The sequence below is a fragment of the Coccinella septempunctata genome, chromosome 4 (assembly GCF_907165205.1).
Source record: "Coccinella septempunctata chromosome 4, icCocSept1.1, whole genome shotgun sequence".
NCBI classification, from domain to species: domain Eukaryota; kingdom Metazoa; phylum Arthropoda; class Insecta; order Coleoptera; family Coccinellidae; genus Coccinella; species Coccinella septempunctata.
In genome coordinates this window covers 22,754,947-22,775,540 of record NC_058192.1, presented here as the reverse complement: position 1 = coordinate 22,775,540, position 20,594 = coordinate 22,754,947, and the positions used below count along the sequence as shown (strand labels likewise).

Sequence of the window (20,594 nt, the reverse complement as noted above, 5' to 3'; positions counted from 1 at the left end):
TTCAAATTCTGTTAGAGGCATTCGGCATAACTGAGGGCAGAGGGTAAGTGTGCGCAGTGCGTATATCTCGACTATATGCAATGTATGAAAGAGGGGTGATAAAGGGCGCAGAATCGCCTAATTAATTTTTCATAGGATTGCGCCGTGCGACGTTTCGTTAATTTTTAATTTGTAATCAATCAAATTCACTAGTTTTCTTGTTAATTTTTAGCATCTCTGCAAATTCTGCCAGTTCCAAGTTCCGAGTCCGACAGTGTTAAACAATATTTTATTCGATCATGCGCATATTAATCTAAATATTTAATAAAAAATTTTAGGTTCTCTCAGCTGCTCAACTCTATAAGAACGTCAATTAAAATTTTGGCTTACTGGAGAAAGTGTGCGCGGGTAAGTATGCGCATAGATTCATTATATGGACATTAGTTCAGTGAGGAACATAGACATAGAGACATGGACTGTGCCTTCGCTTTCTATCTATGCATGAAATATGGTCAAATAAAGTGACAGAAAGAAACGCACGTCGGGCATGCAGTTGTCTTTTTCTAGAATTTTGATTGGTCTACACTCACCTCTATGTGAACAAAAAAGAGACAGGTAAATGCCCGACGATCATTTCTCTCTTTCTATAAAAAAGCCAATTTCATGCTGACATTGCTCAGTCCATGTCTCTATGTCTATGGTGAGGAATAAATTATGACATTATTGATTTTCTTGGTTAAGACTCGATCAATATTGTCCTATTCGTTAAAAAAAATATGAAGAACCACCAACAGGGGAATGTATCAAGTGTTGTGTTCACCAGGAATGGTGGCACGAACAATCATGCAGTGCTTGTAAAAAGGCGCATCTGTATTGACAATAAACAGCATTTCTCTAATATTGTAACATTTTGATGACATTATTTTGTAATTTGTTCTGATTGTGTGGTTCACTAAGCACTGCGTTCACTTACCCCGTGAGGGTGCGCACGGTTACCCGCAATACGGGACAAGTGAACGCATTCCGACTTTCACTATTGAATTTTTTTTTGCGGAAAAAAAAAAGATTTTGTTTGTTTACTTTTTGATGTTTTTTTATAGATTAAAAAATTCTCTATCTTATGAATATGTTTTAATTTTCCTAGCTCCAACATTTGAAACAGGGTATGGCATGAAAGGCAAAAGTGCGCACAGTTGCACCGAATGACGAATGACTCTATAGCTTATAGAGGCAGCCATATGTATGATTTATTTATGATTTCTATTAGAAAGTAAAATGAAAAAATCGTTATTTTATAATATTGGTAATATTGAATGAATGCTTTGGTTTTATCTGTTTTAGAGAAAACCTCAATTGAAGACTTCATTGCCTCGGAGGGAAGTTTCAATTTTATTTAATCAATGAAGGGTATGCTAATGTCACAAATATGTTGCTGTATTGCTAAATGTTATTTCTTTATGTTATTTACTATTGCTGTGACATTTTAATCCATTGTTGTTTAACTTTGATACCCTGTGTGGTTTTTCCACAACAGAAGCTTCTCAAGACATATTTGGTTCTATCGCTATATTTCGATCCTTAATGGGAAGTAGTACATACGATTCGAGATCAAGACGATCGACATTGGTTGCTTTACGGATTCTACACCGAATACGGAAATGTGCCAAATCTCTGAGCGATAGCCGGAATTACGAACTGATACAGTTGAAAATTATAAATTTTCACGCGAGAGGTAATATTAGGAATATTGAATAATTTTCAGTTATTCCTGAATTTTGGTATATATGTATAACTATGAAAATTTTTGCAATATATTATGAGTTGAATCGCCGATGTCACCCCGCCGCTATCTTGTCGAAATATATTTATTTATTTATTTATTTATTTATTTATTTATTTATCTTAACGGACATGCCAATTTACGAATTATTATCATTATTATTATTAATTACAAACAGCAAAGCCAATTTTCCAATAAGTTATACAATATCTCAAAAATTAACAAGAAAACAAACAAAAATGTAGAAATCTACAAAAAAAAAAAAAAACATCATAGGAAAAACAACAAGAACAGTTGACAAGTTCAAATAGCTTCAAAATATCTTTTAAGACTAAAAATAGAAATAAAAAAAAAGAAAAATTTAAGAAGAAAAATAGAAATAGGATATTGAAAAACAGTCGAACGATGAGTGTGAAAACAAGTTTCATAGACACTAAAGTTCAACTTTTTTTCTCATAAAAAACCAAATAAATTGGAAAAAAGAGGCGGGGTGACAACAAGACGTCCTTTAACTTTACGTAATAAATTAAAATCGTAAATAAAGAACTAGTGAATGTCGTTTTTGAATGGAGATTCTTGAGGTATTACTTCCCCTTAATGTATGTCCCAATAGTTATAAATAACAATAACAATAACAATAACAACAACTTTATTCTCAGAATTTTCAATACAAATATACAAAAAAATGAGAAACCGTCAACAATAGAAAACAAAAACAAATTATACGATAGTGTTCACATAGGAATAGTTTAGAAATTCTGAAATCGAGTAAGGTTCGATATCTATAATTAAATTTGTGAGTTCTTTTTTGAATTTGGCGAAATTCACTATATTCAAAATATTCTTAGGTACAGTATTATAGAATTTTATACACATATACTTAGTGTTTTTTTCAGTTAGTGTCCTTTTATGTATTGGAAAGAAAAAGGGTACAGTACGTCTTGTGTTATTATAATTTTTTAAATTCTCAAAATAATGTGGATTTTTTTTCATAAAAAGTATGCTTTCCAGAACGTATAATCCATAAAAAGTGAGAATTCCATTCTGTCTGAAATGCCCTCTACAAGTTTCTCTAAATTTTAGTCCAAGCATAGATCTTAAAGCGTATTTTTGAATAATAAATAACTTACAGCCATCAGAACCATTACCCCAAATCACTATTCCATACCTAAGTAAGGAATCGAAACTTGAGAAATAGATAGATCTTAAAAGTTGCCTGTCTACACGTCGGGATAATACCCTTATCATATACAGAGCACTATTTAGTTTTTTACTCAACTGATGTATATGTTCGGACCAATTCAATTTATTATCGACATGAACTCCCAAGAATTTGGTGGATTGTGCTATTTCAACGATGGTATTATTGAACTGGATATTTTCTGGAAAATTTTCCCTAGATCTATTAGTCCTGAAAATAATGCACTCAGTTTTATCCACATTGAGAAGGAGCCCGTTTCGACTACACCAATTGCTAATAAGATCAAAAACTGTCCGCGTTTGCTCAATGCAGGATTTTATGTCTTCCTTTCTAATAAGTGCATTTGCGTCATCCACAAACATAAGAATATTAACCAATGTTTGGACAACATTATACAGTGCTGAAGGCAAATCATTTATATATAAAATAAAAAGTAGGGGCCCCAAAATACTCCCCTGAGGTACACCCATATCAATAATCTCATCTTTGGACGTGTGAACCTTATCGCCAGTGTTAACTGAAACTCTCTGCATCCTATTGCTCAGGTAACTACGCAATAATTCAAGTTGGTTATCACGAATGCCATAAAGTTCCAATTTGTTGAACAATTTCTGGTGACTCACGCAATCAACGGCCTTGGATAAGTCCAGAAAAAGTCCAACAGGCACCTCACCCTGTTCAAGCGTCTCAACAATACCTGATGTCAACTCATAGAGAGCCGTGGTGGTGCTTTTACTGCGCAAATATCCATGTTGATTTCTTGAAAATACCCCGAATTTATGAAAGAAATTCAACAAACGTTTCACCAAAATTTTTTCAAATACTTTTGAGAATGAAGTCAGCAAGCTGATAGGACGATAATTGTGGTAATCAACAGTATCTCCTTTTTTATGTAGAGGTTTTATCGTAATAAAACCTCTACATACCTCTACCTCAAATTAGCCGTAGCTAATTTGAGGGCCGATGGAAATGAACCCTCGGTAAAAGCTCTATTAATAATTTGTGACAAAGGCTTAGCAATTATATGAATTGATTTTTTGATTACTGTTATAGGTATGTCATCATAACCACAGGAGTTTTTACTCTTCATTTTCTTGACAACATCCATTAACTCCCTTTCGTCTACTGGAAAATAATAAAAAGATTTATTATTGCGATGAATATCATATGTACCCTCCGGAATTCTGGAATTTTCCGAATGTATGCTGACGAAATAATGACTCAAGTTATTAACAAAGACCTCTGGATCATCACCATGATTCAGGACATCTCCCTTATTTCGATCTTTACCAGTTAGCCTGCCTAGTATATTCCAAGATGTTTTGCACTTATTTTTACTTTCCGAAATCAGTTTCCTGAAGTAATCCTGATTCATTTTCTGTAGTTCCTTATCATACCGAAGCTTCATCTCTTTATAAAGACTCCTATAATCCGGATTATGTTCAGAAATAACAAATATGGTGTTTAAATAATTACGGAGCTCCTGAACCCTGGGTGTGATGGGAATTCTGAATTTGTTATTATTTCTAATTGAAATATATGGAAATGAATCATCAAAAATTCGTTTATAAGTTTCGTGGAACTCATTCCACAAGGTATCAACATCAGTATCGAAATCAGTTGAGAGCTTGTTCCAATCCACAAGGGACAAAGATGTCAAAAATATCTCAGTGGTTGACTCGTTTATCAAGCGAATTTGTTTTTTTCTATTATTTATAGCATTACCAATGGGGAAAGTAAATATTTGTGCCCTATGATCAGATATATGCTCTTCGACAACACTAACAAATGTGTCATCTTCGATATTGGTTATTATATTGTCAATACATGTAGAAGATGTTGGTGCTATTCTTGTAGGTTCCCTAATTTTACATTTCGCGTTAAAACCTTCTATAAGTGAGATGAACCTATCTGCCGCCCTATTATCTGTAAGAATGTCAATGTTGAAATCTCCAGATATCACAAAGAAACCAGATTCATCTGTTATTCTCATAAGGATGCTATGCATTCTCCCAAGAAATATATTTATTTCCGATATGTTAGAAGAGCTGGGCCGATATATACAAATGATAATAAATTTTTTACTGTCGATTAGACACTCAACCGCCGAACATTCGAATACGAATGGAATCGACATCTTGAGGTCAGTTCGTTCCCTACAGAAGATCCCACTCCTACAATATATGGCGCAGCCTCCATGCTTACCCGATTCTCGCGAGAAAAATGACATTAAATTATAGTTTAGAAATTTGTAGCAGAGAAGTTCATCTTCACTTTTCCAATGTTCTGTGATCGCGACAAATGACACATCAAACTTATTTATAAACAATTCTAGTTTGTTGAAACAATTTCCAATTGATTAAACATTTTGATGAACCAGAGAATATTTCTTCCTTATCCGATCCTGTTGAGTTTGGTTTTCACTAGACGAAATAAAAAATTATTTAGTCTTACTCCTTCAGGCCATATCTCCGGGTTTTTAATAGAGTCAAAAAGATGTTCCGGAACCATGAGTTTAAACGAAGAATACTCCTCTGGTCTGTTAGATTTCATTTTGGTACATTTTACATCCTCAACTCCATTATATTCCAGATGATTTACAATTGTACTCTCCTCCATATCAGGGTGTAGGTTACATACATGTAAATATCGGAATTTAGGTGTCGATTTAATAGTTAGGTTATCACCTTTACCAGTGCCCATCAGAATGGTGTTACTGCGGCGAATTCTTCTCCTTTTATTTTCAACCACTGTAAATCCCTCGTCGGATATTGTTCGTGATGTCCTGTTCAATGATTCAGCATTTGGCAGTGCAGGCTGTGTTTCAGAGACTTCCAAGGTAGGTGTTGTTTGAGTTTTATCTGTTTGAATGACTTCATTGGAATTTGACATATTTGAGGTAGAATCACCATTATTTTTGGACGATAATGATCCTTTGCTCAATTTAATCTTTGCAGATTCTTTCATGGCCTTTCCTAGCATTTTATTTTTACTTGCTTGTGCAGCATATGATACTTGAGGTCCTTGAGGATCTCCGCCGATGATATTCAATAGTTTGGCGTTCTGATCCTTCAAAGATAGTATTTCCATTTTGAGGTTAATTACTTCTGCTTTTAATGAATCGAACATTGGTGAAAAGGTTTCTCGAAATGTCTCCGTGATCAAACATCTCAAGCTTTCCATATTCCTCCCATTGCTATCTACAGCGTCCATAACCTGATGTGTGACCTCATCCGAGGTACAGATATAGCATTGCCATCACGTCACCACGTATATTTTATCATTGAATGCTCACTAACAATAGGCTTGTTTGTAGAGTGGTTCACATCAAAGATTATAGAGAACTCTATAATCTTTGGTTCACATGACGGTTGTGAACTGTACCGAGCAAGCACAAATGGATTTTCGCTATCCTAAAATGAAATTAAGCTTGCTCTATACAGGTCACAACCGTTGCAAACCACTCTACGAACAAATCTATTGTTTGCTCAAAAATAATGAGAATAACTGTTCCTAGGATATCGCCAACAAGTGGAGTCTTATTCCATATTCCACCAGAGGGTTTTGCTTCACAACGCAAGATCCGAACTGATCGTATTATTATTATTATTTGTTCAGGCGACAGCTGCTTCACTTTACGAGCTATTCTTGAAATACTTATATCAAAGACCACCGGCTCGTGTTTTATATAAGGCTGTGACTAGAGTCCCGACTCGGGACTCGTGTCCAGTCCTGAGTGACCTCTTTAAATTCGGGACTCATATTCGGCCCCAAATTCAACGATGCACTGCACTGGTACTTTGAAATTATCAAGCAGTGAAAGGAGTAGCAAAAAAACTCAATTTTCAGAACAAATCATAAGCGGGACATACCCAGTCAAATAGAAACAATGATTCATATTTCAATCGTGCATGTAGATATGAGTTGTTAAAGATATATGTTGTTAAAGTGTATTTTATTTTCAAATCATCACATTTATGAAGAGAAAAAAGAGCAATCTTCAAATGAAACATCTATAAGGTGAACATTTTAGAAACAACCACTACCTTCACCTTTTTAGCAAAATTTTCATACACTTCAAATAAAAATACATTTTATTGAGGTGCCACAGCATTGTATCGTTATTTCATATAAAATATCGCAGATTTCACAAATCTATTTGGCAGCTTCTTTTCCCGATCACATTTTTTTAGTCAAGAATGGCCGTAAGGAAGAGGTTCACTTCTGAATCAAAAATTACGTCTGTCAATTCCTCTGGATCAATTTACACTAAGCAATTCTCAACTTTCTCATCAGTTAGAATTGCATACTTTGCTGCTCCTTCCATTCTCAAATTCCAAAATAGCATTTTCTCTTGTCTTTTCAATCTTGATTTAGAAAAAACCCACACTATTTTTTGATAAGGAATCACTCCTTGAATTTCGTCGCAACTATTCATAAATAATATTATACGATTCGCGAACATAACCTCAAAACCCTTTTACAATGTCGGGACTGGACAAGGATCACGAGTAAGGCCAAGAGCAAAGATTATAGAGATACTCTATAATCTTTGACCAAGAGACTTGTTTGGTAATTGAGTCATTTGATTTCGTCAGTCGGGACTGGACACAGATCCCGAGTCGGGACTCTAATCCAGTGGCGCACCCAGAATGATATTATGGGAGGGGGGTACACATAGGTTCTGGGGGGCACGCCTAGCTGCAAGCTTGATGAAAGTAGTTTTTTACGGTTTTACCATAGCAAAATCAGCTTTTCGACGCTTGGGGGGGCACGTACATGCCAAATGATATTAGAAATCAACAGGGAGATAGAAGTCGTTTTTTTCATCTCCCCTGGATTCTTTCGAAGTGTGCTACTGGTATATTTTAAAGCTGAAAATAAATTCCTCGTTTCGTTTGCGAAGGTTTTAATGCCCTGACATTTTTCCTAACTCTTAGCAATTTCGAGGAAATTGCTGCTTTACAAAAAAAAGGATATTACACAAATAAAAAACGGAAGAGAGTACTTATTTATTATTTTTTAATAATTTCAATTTATAATTTCTATGGCCAGAAAAAAAGAAATGAAGGATTTATTCATGGAAACATTGCGTTAGGCTTTTTTCCCGTATCTATCAGATATTCAAGTATGGAGAGAAACTGTCCTATTGTGTCAGCATGCTTTTAACTCGGCCTAATTTAGGTACATGGGCAAATGCATATAGACACCAGGGATATATTGAATGATAGTATAACACCCAAATAAGTTCAACAATCAAAATTCATTAAACAAATAACTGTGAAGCATTATTTCATACATCAATAAAAATATTGAAAACATAAATCCCAATGAGAGTTGAATCAGACTTATATAACACACGTCCATATCAATATCCAAAAGTGCTACGATCTGAATTGAATTAGCCACAAAGCATCGGTCGGGGGAGTAGATCCTAATCATGATTTTGGTCTCATTTGACCTCATCAGAGAATACAACGAAACATATCGAGTGTTATCCAAAATATTAATCATTCATTTCTATGGGAGTGTCATTTGAGTTGCTCTGATGAATTCAAATGATATCGAAACCTTGTTCAGCATATATCCTTCTTCTATGGGACTTTCTGTTGGTACTCCGAATGATGACACATTATTTATTAATACGCGACGCGAGCTGACGCGTAAATTGTACGCGCGTGGCGTCGCGTCGGTTGTTCATAGTATGATTCTGGTCTATAGAAAACAATACATTTGATTCGACTCAACACGCATCACGTGTCATTAGGTCGCGTCGCGTGTTAATAATGTGTTTCCGCCTTTAGAATTTAGTATTTGCAGGCTATTCCTATCGAAAGGTTTTATGCGTCTGAATTATACCTGATTATCAATGAATATCTAATAAGAAATTGTGTTCTGAGAAAAGGTTTTGCATTCCGAAATGCTTTTCGAAAGCTTAGAATATATCCTTAGAATTAGAATATTATAATATAAAAATGCCAGTAAAAAGGAAAAAATTTCACAACAAGATTTTGAATATTTTCAGATGTTGCATTGGCAAATAATACCTACTTAAGTAGCTAAGTACCGATTGACATCAAAGGTGAGTATTACAGGAAACATAATGGGCAACAGTCTCTAACCATATTGACCATGAAGTGAAAGAATTTCATAATATTGCAAGTGCCTCGAAAATAAAGGAAAAGAAAAATCATTTTTCAGAAAGAAGAAATGTGGATCGGACAACATTAACAGGTACTTGACTTCAGAGTTACGAGGATATATTGAAAAATTCGTAGCCTTCTATAGAACCAAACAAAATTTCAATGTCAAAATATTTCATTACTCAACATATTCTCCTCTTTATTGGAAACATTTATTACAGCGAACCTGCAACGTCTCTAGAACTTTAAAACAAAATGGTTCTTCTTGCTCTGCAAACCAGACATCCAGAGCTTTTATTAACTCCTCGTTGAAAGAAAATTTACGACCCTTTAAACTTTTTTTCAGTTGAGGAAAGAGATGGTGACTAATATAATGAATATGGGGGTTGTTCTAGTAATTCAAACCTTAAATCACGAATTTTTTACATAGCAACACGAGATTTGTGTGCAGGGGCGTTGTCCTGCAAAAACAAAACACCTTTGGATAACTTTCCGCTTCTTTTCTCTTTAATTTTTTCCCGTAGTCAGTAAAGTAATCTCCGGTTATTGTTCTACCCTCATCCAAAAAATCAATCCTGATTACTTCATGGCAATACCAAAAAACAGAAGCAAGAACTTTTGAACACGAAACTTCTTAGGTCTTGGAGAACCAGAGCGTCGTCATTCCATCGATTGTTGCTTTGTTTCTGGATCGTAGAAATGTACCCAAGTCTCATTCATAGTAACAATTCGGTTTAAGAGATCTACATCATTTTTAAATCGGGCACAGATCGAACGCGATGCTTTCTACCCTTGCACTCTTTAGGTCAACATTCAAACTATTGAACGCGTTCGTATGAAATATTCGGTGCTTCAGATATCCGTTTTAGCAGAATTCGACGGTTTGATAAAATAAGGTCATAAAGTGCATAGATATTTTCGGGGACTGACACGGAAACTGGCCCTCCCGATCGGTCATCATCTTCAATGGAAAATTTATCTCTTTTGAAGCTTGCAGTCCAATTTTTTATGGTCGCATAAGAAGGACATTGATCATTGATCAAGGGTAGTAAGCATATCTTCGTAAATCTGCCTACCTCTTATTTCTTTTAAATACAGGTACTTGATGATAGCTCGATAGTCCAATTTTACAATTTCGGTAGACATCTTCTTTCTTCTAATTATTGCGTAACTCTGGTTTACTTTTTTGACACTTCTAATGAGTTATGGTAACGCAATATTTTTTTTATGCATGAAACTGGTCTAAGCTAACTAGAAATCAATACATACTCGTAATTTCGAAGTTTAAGCTTTGAGTATCAAAACTCAATGGTTTTAGTGTTGATAGGGTAGACAGGAAACGGACAAAATTTTCAAACCATATTATTGAAAAGCTATTTTCATAGCATTGCCGGGCGGGTTGTGTAGTTAGCTCCGTTCTTCTCACTTCTATACGTTTTGTTGAAATTATTTAAATCCATTACCATACCTATGGATTCGGTACAAAAAAAAAATTGAAGTCATGACAATCCAAAATGTGATACATAAGATTTTGGCCTTGGACTTCGTTCAAAAATATTTTCAAAATATATTCTGTGTGACGTCACTATCACTATCAATATCCGCCAAAATGAATAGTTTTGGAGCTTTACATCGCGATATGAGGACAAAAGCGATTGGCAACGATTTGCTATTTTCAAACATTTTTGTGTATGACGTCACCTCTGCAACACCAAAATACTTATCTTTAAAAACCTACGAAATATTTTCGGGAAACATTCACGCAAAATGCAGCCCTCATTCAATTCATAAATGATGTTGGTAGGTAGTGGAGTATTTTTCTTAAGTTCTTAAGACGGAGTAAGGTTGGCACTAATGAAATGCCATTGATGTCAAAACAACGTTGCTATAGCCTTTTATTTACTTAAATTTTTTTTTGCTTCAAAAATGCCGGAAAATCTTGCCAGAAAGCAAAGATAAAGTAGCAGGAAGTGCTATTTTGAATTGTGATCAGCTCATTCTAATATTAACTCTGATATTTCGACATCGACGATTCATCAGACGGTATCTAACATAATATTAACCTTAAATATAGAAATATAATGAAGCACCCTGTATCTTGGTAATTCCTTCATTCATTGCTGTATCCCGTTACCAGGAATTAATCTACAAAAAGACATAAAAAAGAACAGACTTATAATTTCTTGGGGCTAATTGCGACTGTGTGCCCTCCTGTGACTGAAGAGACCCAACCGTGACCTACAGATCCTCCCACACTCCGGGCATGGATAGTCACCGACCAGATCTGGCCGCCGCTGAATTCTTCTCGAGTCTCCATTATAACTGTCTACCAAAGACCTCCACTGTGGACCTGTCTAACGCTAGTTGTTCCCAGTTATGCATTAATTGATTTATGGGATTGATGTAGTGTATCCTTAAATCGCTTATACTGGCCTCCTGGTTTCCGGGCTCCCTCTGCCAATTCGCCATACAGAGCTATTTTGGGGAGTCTTGTGTCTTGCATGCTCAGAATGTAGCCGCTCCATCTGAGTCGGACCCTCGTTACTTAAGTCTCAATTGTTGTACAACTCGCGCGGTGCAAGACTTCTGCATTCGAAACTTTGTGGAACCATCTGATGTGCATTATTTGTCTTCGATGACGTTGTTGCATTTGTTCAAGCTGTAATATGTCGCCTGTAGGGCGTCCAGCTTTCGCTTCCATGAAGAAGCGTTGGGAGGACGACTGTTTTGTAAACAGCTGTCTTGGTCGCGATTTTGAAACACTCTGACCTTCAGCTTCCAGAATGCCCGTGATGCCGAATTGATACAGTTATGTATTTCCGTGTCTAGGTTAGCCCTAGTATTTATGAAGCTTCCCAAGTACTTGAATTTCTCGACCTGTTCTAGGGTTTCATTCTCCGAGCTGATATGCGTTTGAAGGCTTTCTGGGGGAATTACCAGGATTTTGGTTTTGTCGATATTGGGTCTAAGGCTAAAAGCTTCGTATATGTTTATAGGTGTCCAGCATTATCTGTAGATCCTCTGGGCTGCTAGCGATAAGTGCGCAGTCGTTTGCTTATTGAAGTTCCGTCATAACCTTTGAACGGGTTTTTGCTCTGAGGCGCTTCAGGTTAAGTAGGCCTTCATCAAATCTGAATCTTATTCCAACATCTCTTACAGGCATACTCATGTCAGCAATTATCGAGACAGCTATGGCGGAAGTATTGAACAGTAATGGCGCTAACACGCAGCCTTGTTTTATTCCAGAGTTGGTTAAAAATGGTCGGTTGTAGAGCCATTATGCTGTATTCTAGCGGTGTTGTTGGTATGAAGGCTTTTAAACACTTTCGGGTACTCCAAGACGTACCATGATTTTCCATAGCGCCTTCCGATTCACCGAATCGAATGCCTTACTTAAATCGATGTAGGCTGTATAGATCCTTGATTGCTGTTCACGGGCCTTCTCTTGCAGCTGTTGCAGTGTGAAAATTAGGTCCACCGTACCTCGATTTGGTCGAAAGCCGCACTGGGATTCAGGTAAAATCTTTTCTAAGTGTGGAATCAGACGATTAGCCATAATCTTCGAGAGAATTTTGCCGGCCACGCTAAGCAACGCTATGCCCCTGTAATTGTTGCAATTTGACGTATCGCCTCTGCTCTTATAGAGGTTGATAACTAAAGCATCTCTGAAGTCTTGTGGCACATCTCCTTGTTCCCAGATCTTGCGGAATAGTTCTAGGAGACTTGGTAATTAGGCAAGATAGGACCTTGGTGTTCTCTGTCTGCTCTGTCAAACTCAAATAAATCTCTCTGTATCTGTAAGACATTATCGAAATTATCGCTGCAATCAGTTCGGTGTCCCGCTTGATACAATTTCCAAATGGATTCTAATCCAAGAGGGGAATGAATAATTGAATGATTATGGGAAAACGCGGCAAATGTAACACTTCTCTCTCCAATAAAAATATTCTTATTCATATTTTCACTGCCGATCAGAAGTACATCCTCTGAAATTCAAATAAAATAGGTAACAAGTTATTACCTGGTAATTTACTAGATAGACTACAACAAAAACTGGATGAATTAGGGGACATAAGATAAGATAAAAATGAAGAGGACCTGTTGGTTATGGCATAATACAGTAAAAACACCATTATTCGGACTAATTGTTCTCGTTAGACATTCGAGGAGGGATTATCGTATACATTTTATTGCAAAAATTATCATGTATATATTTATTCAGGAAAACAAAAATAACACCCAGCAATATGAATAAATATTCGATAAAATAAATGAATTGACCAGATTCTTCATTCTTGGTTGAAATATTCTGAATTTTATTTGACGTTGCGTATCGGGAAGGTCCGGATAATCGGGAATTAGTATAACGGGGGTCCGGATAATGGGGTTTTTACTTGATACAATTAGCTTCCTTTAAAAATTCAGTTCACAATATAAAAGTCCTATGAATCTTACGATAATTAAATCGGAAACCATTATTTTGAAAAACTCTGCCTTTGCTTAGATTTCAAATTAACCATCAGGCTACTGCATGATATGAGTTTTAGATGTCATAAAATATGGATATCAAGAAGCTGAGGTCTCCTTTCAAAAGTATCTACGATATTTATGATGTTTTGAAGCTGTGGAATACATTTCTGGGAGTTGCATGCTTCAGCACTACTGAAGGAATAGATGGTAGAAAAATATATTTTTATGATAAAGGAGATAATATCTTACCTGCAGGTAAATTTTTCATCGTCAATAATTAATATTATTCCAATTTATTTTCTAAATGCCGAATCAAATTTTGCATTCAAGTTGTCGAAAATGAGTTCAGGTACTTTTTAATTTTTGAATATCATATTACCCGAAAACGACGCATTTCACAAGGAAATATGAAGAATACTTTTATTTTACAAAACATTCAAATATTCATTAGAAAGCGTCCAACTTAGATCCAAGACTTGGGTTCTTTGATTAATTTTTGGTATTTTATATACGCTTGCTCTGTAGTCTGTACAGATTACAACCGTTGTGAACCACTCTACGAACAAACCTTATATGTAATTATGAAGAATCTTCAGCTAAAGATTACTCCAAAAAATCTATATTCATCATATATTTAGATAATCTGATTTCAGCCCTTGAAACGAGATTCTCAAAAGAACATGAAATGCTTTTTTCTTTGTTCAATATTTTGCCCAAGAATTCAAAATCACTAGATATTGAATCTTTCGCATCTAAGGTCAGCCATATTTATAACATTGAAGATTTTATGGAGCTCGATGGAGCCGTTCGGTCTTGACGATCTTTCGATTGATTCCATCTCTTTGGAAATTTTTCGATAGTTACCGTTAGAGTTATTTTTCTTTCAAAAAAACTAACCGAAGATGGAAATGTGATAGATATTCTGAAAGAGCAACTCCTCTACTTAAAAATCTGAAGATTTTATGGAGCTCGATGCAACCGTTCGGTCTTGACGATCATTTGATTGATTCCATCTTTTTGGAAATTTTTCGATAGTTACCGTTAGAGTTATTTTTCTGTCAATAAAACTAACCGTAGATGATAGAAATGTGATACATATTCTGAAAGAGCAACTCCTCTAGTTGAAAATCTGAAGATTTTATGGTGCTCGATGCAGCCGTTCGGTCTTGACGATCATTTAATTGATTCCTTCTTTTTGGAAATTTTTCGTCACCGTTAGAGAAATTTTTCTTTCAGTAAAACCAACCGTAGATGATAGTTTGTTCCCTCTGAGAAAAATTTCTGTGGGCGCCCATGTCTATTCCACAATCTGGAAGCGTTCAGAAATTATACCTGTGTTCAAAAAGGGTGACAAGTCATTGATTGAGATATCGATTGAAATTTATTTTGGGAGGATTTTGCATCTCTTCATAAACTTTTTAGGGTTTTCACTCCCAATCTCTGAAACAAAATCAATCAAAAATGAAATCAACGATTTGCTCCTGCGTAAATTCTTGCACTAATTTGTCAGGAGCAAATTAACTAGAAAAAATTGTTGCCTGACAATGAACTCAAAATAAATAACGTTGAAATTATAATTCTTCGTAACGTTTCGGAGTCTATATCAGACTCCTTCATCAGACGGAAAAATCTACTTTTGAAAATCTTCTGAATTGTCGCTTTTTGTCTGACATTAATTGTCAACACACAGAAACAGAGACTGCACAGAAACGTTGATTCATTTAATTTTGAAATTACCGGATGACAGTTCCTTCTTTAGTAAATTGATCCAAATATGATCTATTCCTATCGAACAATTTGCCAAATTATTATCTTGATCTAATAGAATACACGTAGACTCTTTAATTTTTCGTTTAAAATGGTCTGGTTCTGTCATTAAAATTTTAGTGTTGTCCCAATCCATCATGTGGTCTCCCGTATTAGAACAAATGTGATCTGCGATTTGTGATCGATTAATTTCTCTATTTTTAATATTATTTTTATGTTCGCGTTTCCTTATTTCTAGAGGTCTGGACGTTTCACCTGTATAAGTTTTACCACAAATACAGGGTATGTTGTAAATACAATTTTTTGATTTTGTTTTTCGTTCAAAGGTTTAGTTTTTGTTAATATAGATCTTAAATCATTTTGCGTTTTAAAAAACAGTTCGTATGTTGAACTTCGAACCGATTCTTCTTATTTTTTCTGAAAGACCATTAACATAAGGAATTACATTCAACAAATTTGGTTGTTCTTGACGGTTTGTTGGTTGTTCCTGATCATTATTACGATTTTGGTTAGTCATTTTTCTCTCTAAATTTAATATTGTTTTTTCAATAAAATTTTTTGGGTATTGATTATCCCTAAGAAAATGTTTAATGAAGTCAACTTCATTATTTCTAATTTCGGGTGTAGATGAAATTAAATTAGCTCTATCATAAAGTGTTTTAATGATACCTCTTTTGACACTTACTTGGTGATTGGAATAAAAATTCAAATATCTATTAGTATGTGTCTTTTTTCGGTATACGCTCGTTTCAAAATAATTCGAAAACTTTTTTATTGAAACATCTAGGAATGAAATTTTGTTATCCTGTTGTAATTCCATTGTAAATTTTATTGTAGGTTCTTTGTTGTTGATATGATCAAAAAAATTCTCTAGTTCATCTCTACCATGTTGCCAAATCACAAAAATATCGTCTACATATCGCCACCAACTCTTTGGTTTTAGTGGGTATGTGTCTATATATTTTTGTTCGAAAGATTCCATGAATATGTTACTCATTACTGGTGATAAAGGAGAACCCATAGCCATACCAAATTTTTGTTTATAGAAAACATCATCTAATTGAAAAGATGTGGAATTCAGGCAAACTTCTAATATCTCCATTATATCATCAATAGTCAATTTCGAATTTTCATAAATGGTTCTATCATTAATCAATTTTGTTCTCACTATTTCAAGAGTTTTATCAACTGGAACATTTGGAAAAAGATTTACTACATCAAAACTTACTAAGATGTCTGTTGCATTTAAATTAGAATTTCTTAATTTTTCAAGAAAGTGTTGAGTATTTTTCAAAAAACTAGTTGATTTTCCTGTTAATGGGTTCAAAAATTGTAATATATATTTAGCAAAATTTTGACAGGGGGATCCGAGTGAACTTACTATTGGTCTCAAAGGAATAAGAGGTTTATGTATTTTAGGTAGGCCGTATAAATGTGGGGGTTTGCTATAAGATGGTGTGATAAATTTCTTTTGAGCATATGTGAATTTTTTGGAATTTTTTGAAATAATTTTCTTCACTTTATTCTCTGTGAGAGAAGTTGGATCTTTTTTGATTTTGGAATATTTATCGCTATCATCAACAATTTCTAAAAGTTTTCTTTTATATTCATCTGAATCCATAATAACTGTTGTAAACTACAGACCAATTTCAATCCTGTATAATTTCTCGAAGATCTATGAGATAATCCTTTATAGTTGCATATTTTCCTCTGTCAAGCAAAAAATTAAAACAAATCAGCACGGATCCATGCCCAAGAGGTTAACTACCCAAATCTTCTATGTTTTTTCCAGCACGTTTTCGAATCATTGAGTGCCTCTGGCAGATCGACGTTATACAGGGTGTTTCATGAGTCGTTGGCCATAGCCCAATGATGAATGCAGATCATCCAGGCCTTCAGAAAACTTGCTTATTTTTTATCCTAAGGCTATTAGTTTCGGAGATACAGGGTGATTCATGAATATTGGCCGAAATTTGCGTTAGCCATAAATCTGGACTGTAAGATGCGATTTCTATAAAATTTTATGGGTTTGTTTTTCAAATGGCTCATGAAATATCATTATTTTCAGGGCAGTACTCAGAATATCATGATTTTTTATTCAAGCACCAAAATCTATACCGGGTGTCCCAAAGCTTTTAGGCCAGCAAATATCTCAGTTACCTGCGGAAAAAAAAAATTGAAAAAAATACTTGTCGTAGGAGACCATACGCTCTTTCATGCAGCATAGCAAAATCCACCCCCTGACAAACAACCCCCGAGAAACCACCCCTAACTTTTGTTTTTCAAATGGCACCCCCATGTTTGTTGTGCTTCAACTTACAGTTTTTTCATTTCTCATTCAATGATGTATCATGGTAGCTAGAATGGCATGCAGAATTATGGAAAATAAAAATACAAATGAAATACGAATTTATACGCTCAGCTGTATTGTAGAATTATATTATAGTAGAATTGATTTCATACCGTAGGAATAAAACAAAGCACAAAAAGTTCTAACATTTTATTGACTCTTTTTTTTCAACATCCACTTTTTCTTGTCTCTACAATGTGGACTAATTCGATCAGTCCAATTAACAGTACCCACTAACGAATTCAATTTTATCGAGTGACTATCTTTACAACTACATATTATGATATATCATTGATTGAGAATTAAAAAGAGCTGTCAGTTGAAGCCAAACAAACATGGGGGTGCCATTTGAAAAACAAAAGTTAGGGGTTGTTTCTCAGGGGTTGTTTGTCAGGGGGTGGATTTTGCTATGCTGCATGAAAGAGCGTATGGTCTCCTACGACAAGTATTTTTTTCAATTTTTTTTTTCCGCAGGTAACTGAGATATCTGCTGGCCTAAAAGCTCTGGGACACCCGGTATTTTTTACATACCTTACAATAATTTCGTTATTGTCATTAAAAACTACATAATTTATTCTAAGGAATTCAATTTTCACTTTGCATGGTACGAATTCATATTTTATGTCATTTTTTCGAAATGCGGTCCTCTTTTTATTCCTTCGGTGATAATATTTATTGTCCTTTGCCGAGATTCTGAATTATTTTAAATTCTGTTGAATTCTTCTTCAACTACTGGATATCGTATGGATACCAATATACGAATGTCACAAAAAAAGAATTTAGTCTTTACAAAAAAATTCTATAAATATCTGATCTGGAGGCAAGATGGAGCTTATCCACACATATAGGTTACGATCGTAATCTACTTCTTTATAGGTTTGGTGCTGAATTCTTAATCGATAGAGTGAATATAAATGCCTTAGTAATCTATTCTACTGTGGTGTTGGGAGTACGAACTCTAGTTTACAATTTCCAGTGGATTTTGCATGTTCGCTATTCAACTCGATTGCCAATAGATGCGATTATTCATTCCTCTCTTCGCGCCATAGTGGAGGCTTATTATTGTTCTGGTGGCTCTCATGGGTGATGTTGGACTGATGTATATTGTTTTGGATGTTTTTTTTTCTCTTCCTTTTTTTTTCTTCGAATATTGTGCATTATATTCATTCAAATTATTTTTTGAATTCTACATTCAATTCAATGTAGAATTTAATGTATCTCATTGAATATTTCTTGTTGATGTGTTTCCCTGTAATTGGGGGTTAACCCTGTTGGAAATAAAACAGCTTATTATTATAATGAGAAAAGTTTGAGACGTGGGTGATATCTTGTGTTCGAAAAAAATTCATCGAATAAATGAAAAACTATAATATTCCGAAATTCATTCCATTCGATATTTATGAGATGGAACTAAAAATAAGATTTTTTTAAGGTTTTTCAACAGCCTGTATCTTTTAACCGGGGCGATTTGAAAAAAATGGTAAGAGGTAAAAGAGTTTCTTTTGACCTCAGGAGTTAAAATATTTGTACGAGTCAAAGGCTCACCCTGTATAGTTCGAGATACATTTCGGTATTGTTGCTTTGTAGTGAAGTTCACCGATCACTATATCAGTATAAAAATTTCCTCAATTTATGGTCAATGGTAACAATTCAAAGGAACAACACTAAAGAATTCTTTTTTCATGGTTTCAGTCGTGAGTGCCATATCCTTCACATCATTCTCTATGGTTTTCTTTCAACGATTCTATCAAATGGATACGGAGGTGGATGACCTGATCTTCAAGGGCTCGTATTTTTTCATCTGCTCCGGAGCAATATTGTGCCGTTTCACATTCGTCCGAAGAATGGATAGATTCTTGAACGCTCATACTCTCATAGAGGAAGTTGACGCTATGTTGAGGAAAAGGGGAATAGATGTGAACTACGAAGATAGCAGAGCAATGGCGAAGACAATCATGAAATACACTTTCTGCACCACTTTCGTTATATACCTTAATTATGCTGATCAAAAAGTAGCTGAGGATACTAGATTGGATCATTTTATATTTGTATTTCTCGGAATTTCATTCAGTATCGCTACCATCTTGATGGAAGTCGCTTATCTCTCACAAATGGCTATAATTATTCGGCAGAGATTAAAACAGTTAGGCATACACTTAGGTAAGTTTACATATTTTTTTTATTACAATATTTCTCCATTTTCTTCATTCTACCACTTGAAAGAACTTCCACTCCTAAAAAACACATTTCTCGTATACTATATTTCACATTTCCTAAAGGTTTATAGGAAATAAGTTGGGAGAAATAGACTGAACTCCAGGCGGTTAATATACACGTGAAAATACGTTGTCTGTTTTTGCTCTATAGTTCTAGCGTTTTCAAAACTAGTTATTATACAAGTTGATTCTTTCGCTCGTACACATATTGAAACAAAAAATTCTTGGGGTCAAAAGAAAAATTTTTTTTAATAATGCCAACCCTAGACGAACAAAGTTCCCTTCAGAATAAAAAGCTAAACCTATGACACTACAAATCTGTGGATCAGAGTTGCATTCAGTCAAAGTACCCAATTTTCCGAATATCACAGATATTTTTTAGTTTTGAACATTCCCTCGAAAACGGCGCTTTATATGAGAAAATTTGAAGAATGGGTACTTTTATTTCACAAAACATTCGAATATTCATTAGATAGCGTCCAACTTATTTTCAACAGTTGAGTTCTTCGAATTACACTGATCAACAAAATTATAGCTTTGTTCTCCCACCTAAGGAAAACATATATATTTTTAATCTTTGTAGCCAAGTTATAAACGCACGATGAATAAAAAGTCGAAGTTAGCTCTTGTTGTTTTTTAATAATTATATTCATGATTTTTAACAAAAACAATGCATTATAATATTTAC

General features: G+C 34.7%; 1 protein-coding gene across 2 annotated transcripts in view; it reads left to right on the top strand.

Moving 5' to 3' along the window:
* Positions 1-20,594, top strand: part of LOC123312108 — a 64,438-nt gene that overhangs the window by 35,072 nt on the left and 8,772 nt on the right. Inside the window, exons 2-3 of one of the 2 annotated variants that reach the window (XM_044896341.1) lie at positions 13,651-13,828; positions 19,383-19,850. In XM_044896341.1, the coding sequence (XP_044752276.1) occupies positions 13,663-13,828; positions 19,383-19,850 (634 nt within the window). In that variant the 5' untranslated portion in view covers positions 13,651-13,662. Of the gene's footprint in view, positions 1-13,595; positions 13,829-19,382; positions 19,851-20,594 lie in introns of those variants that run through there. The other variant, XM_044896340.1, reaches the window with a different exon arrangement.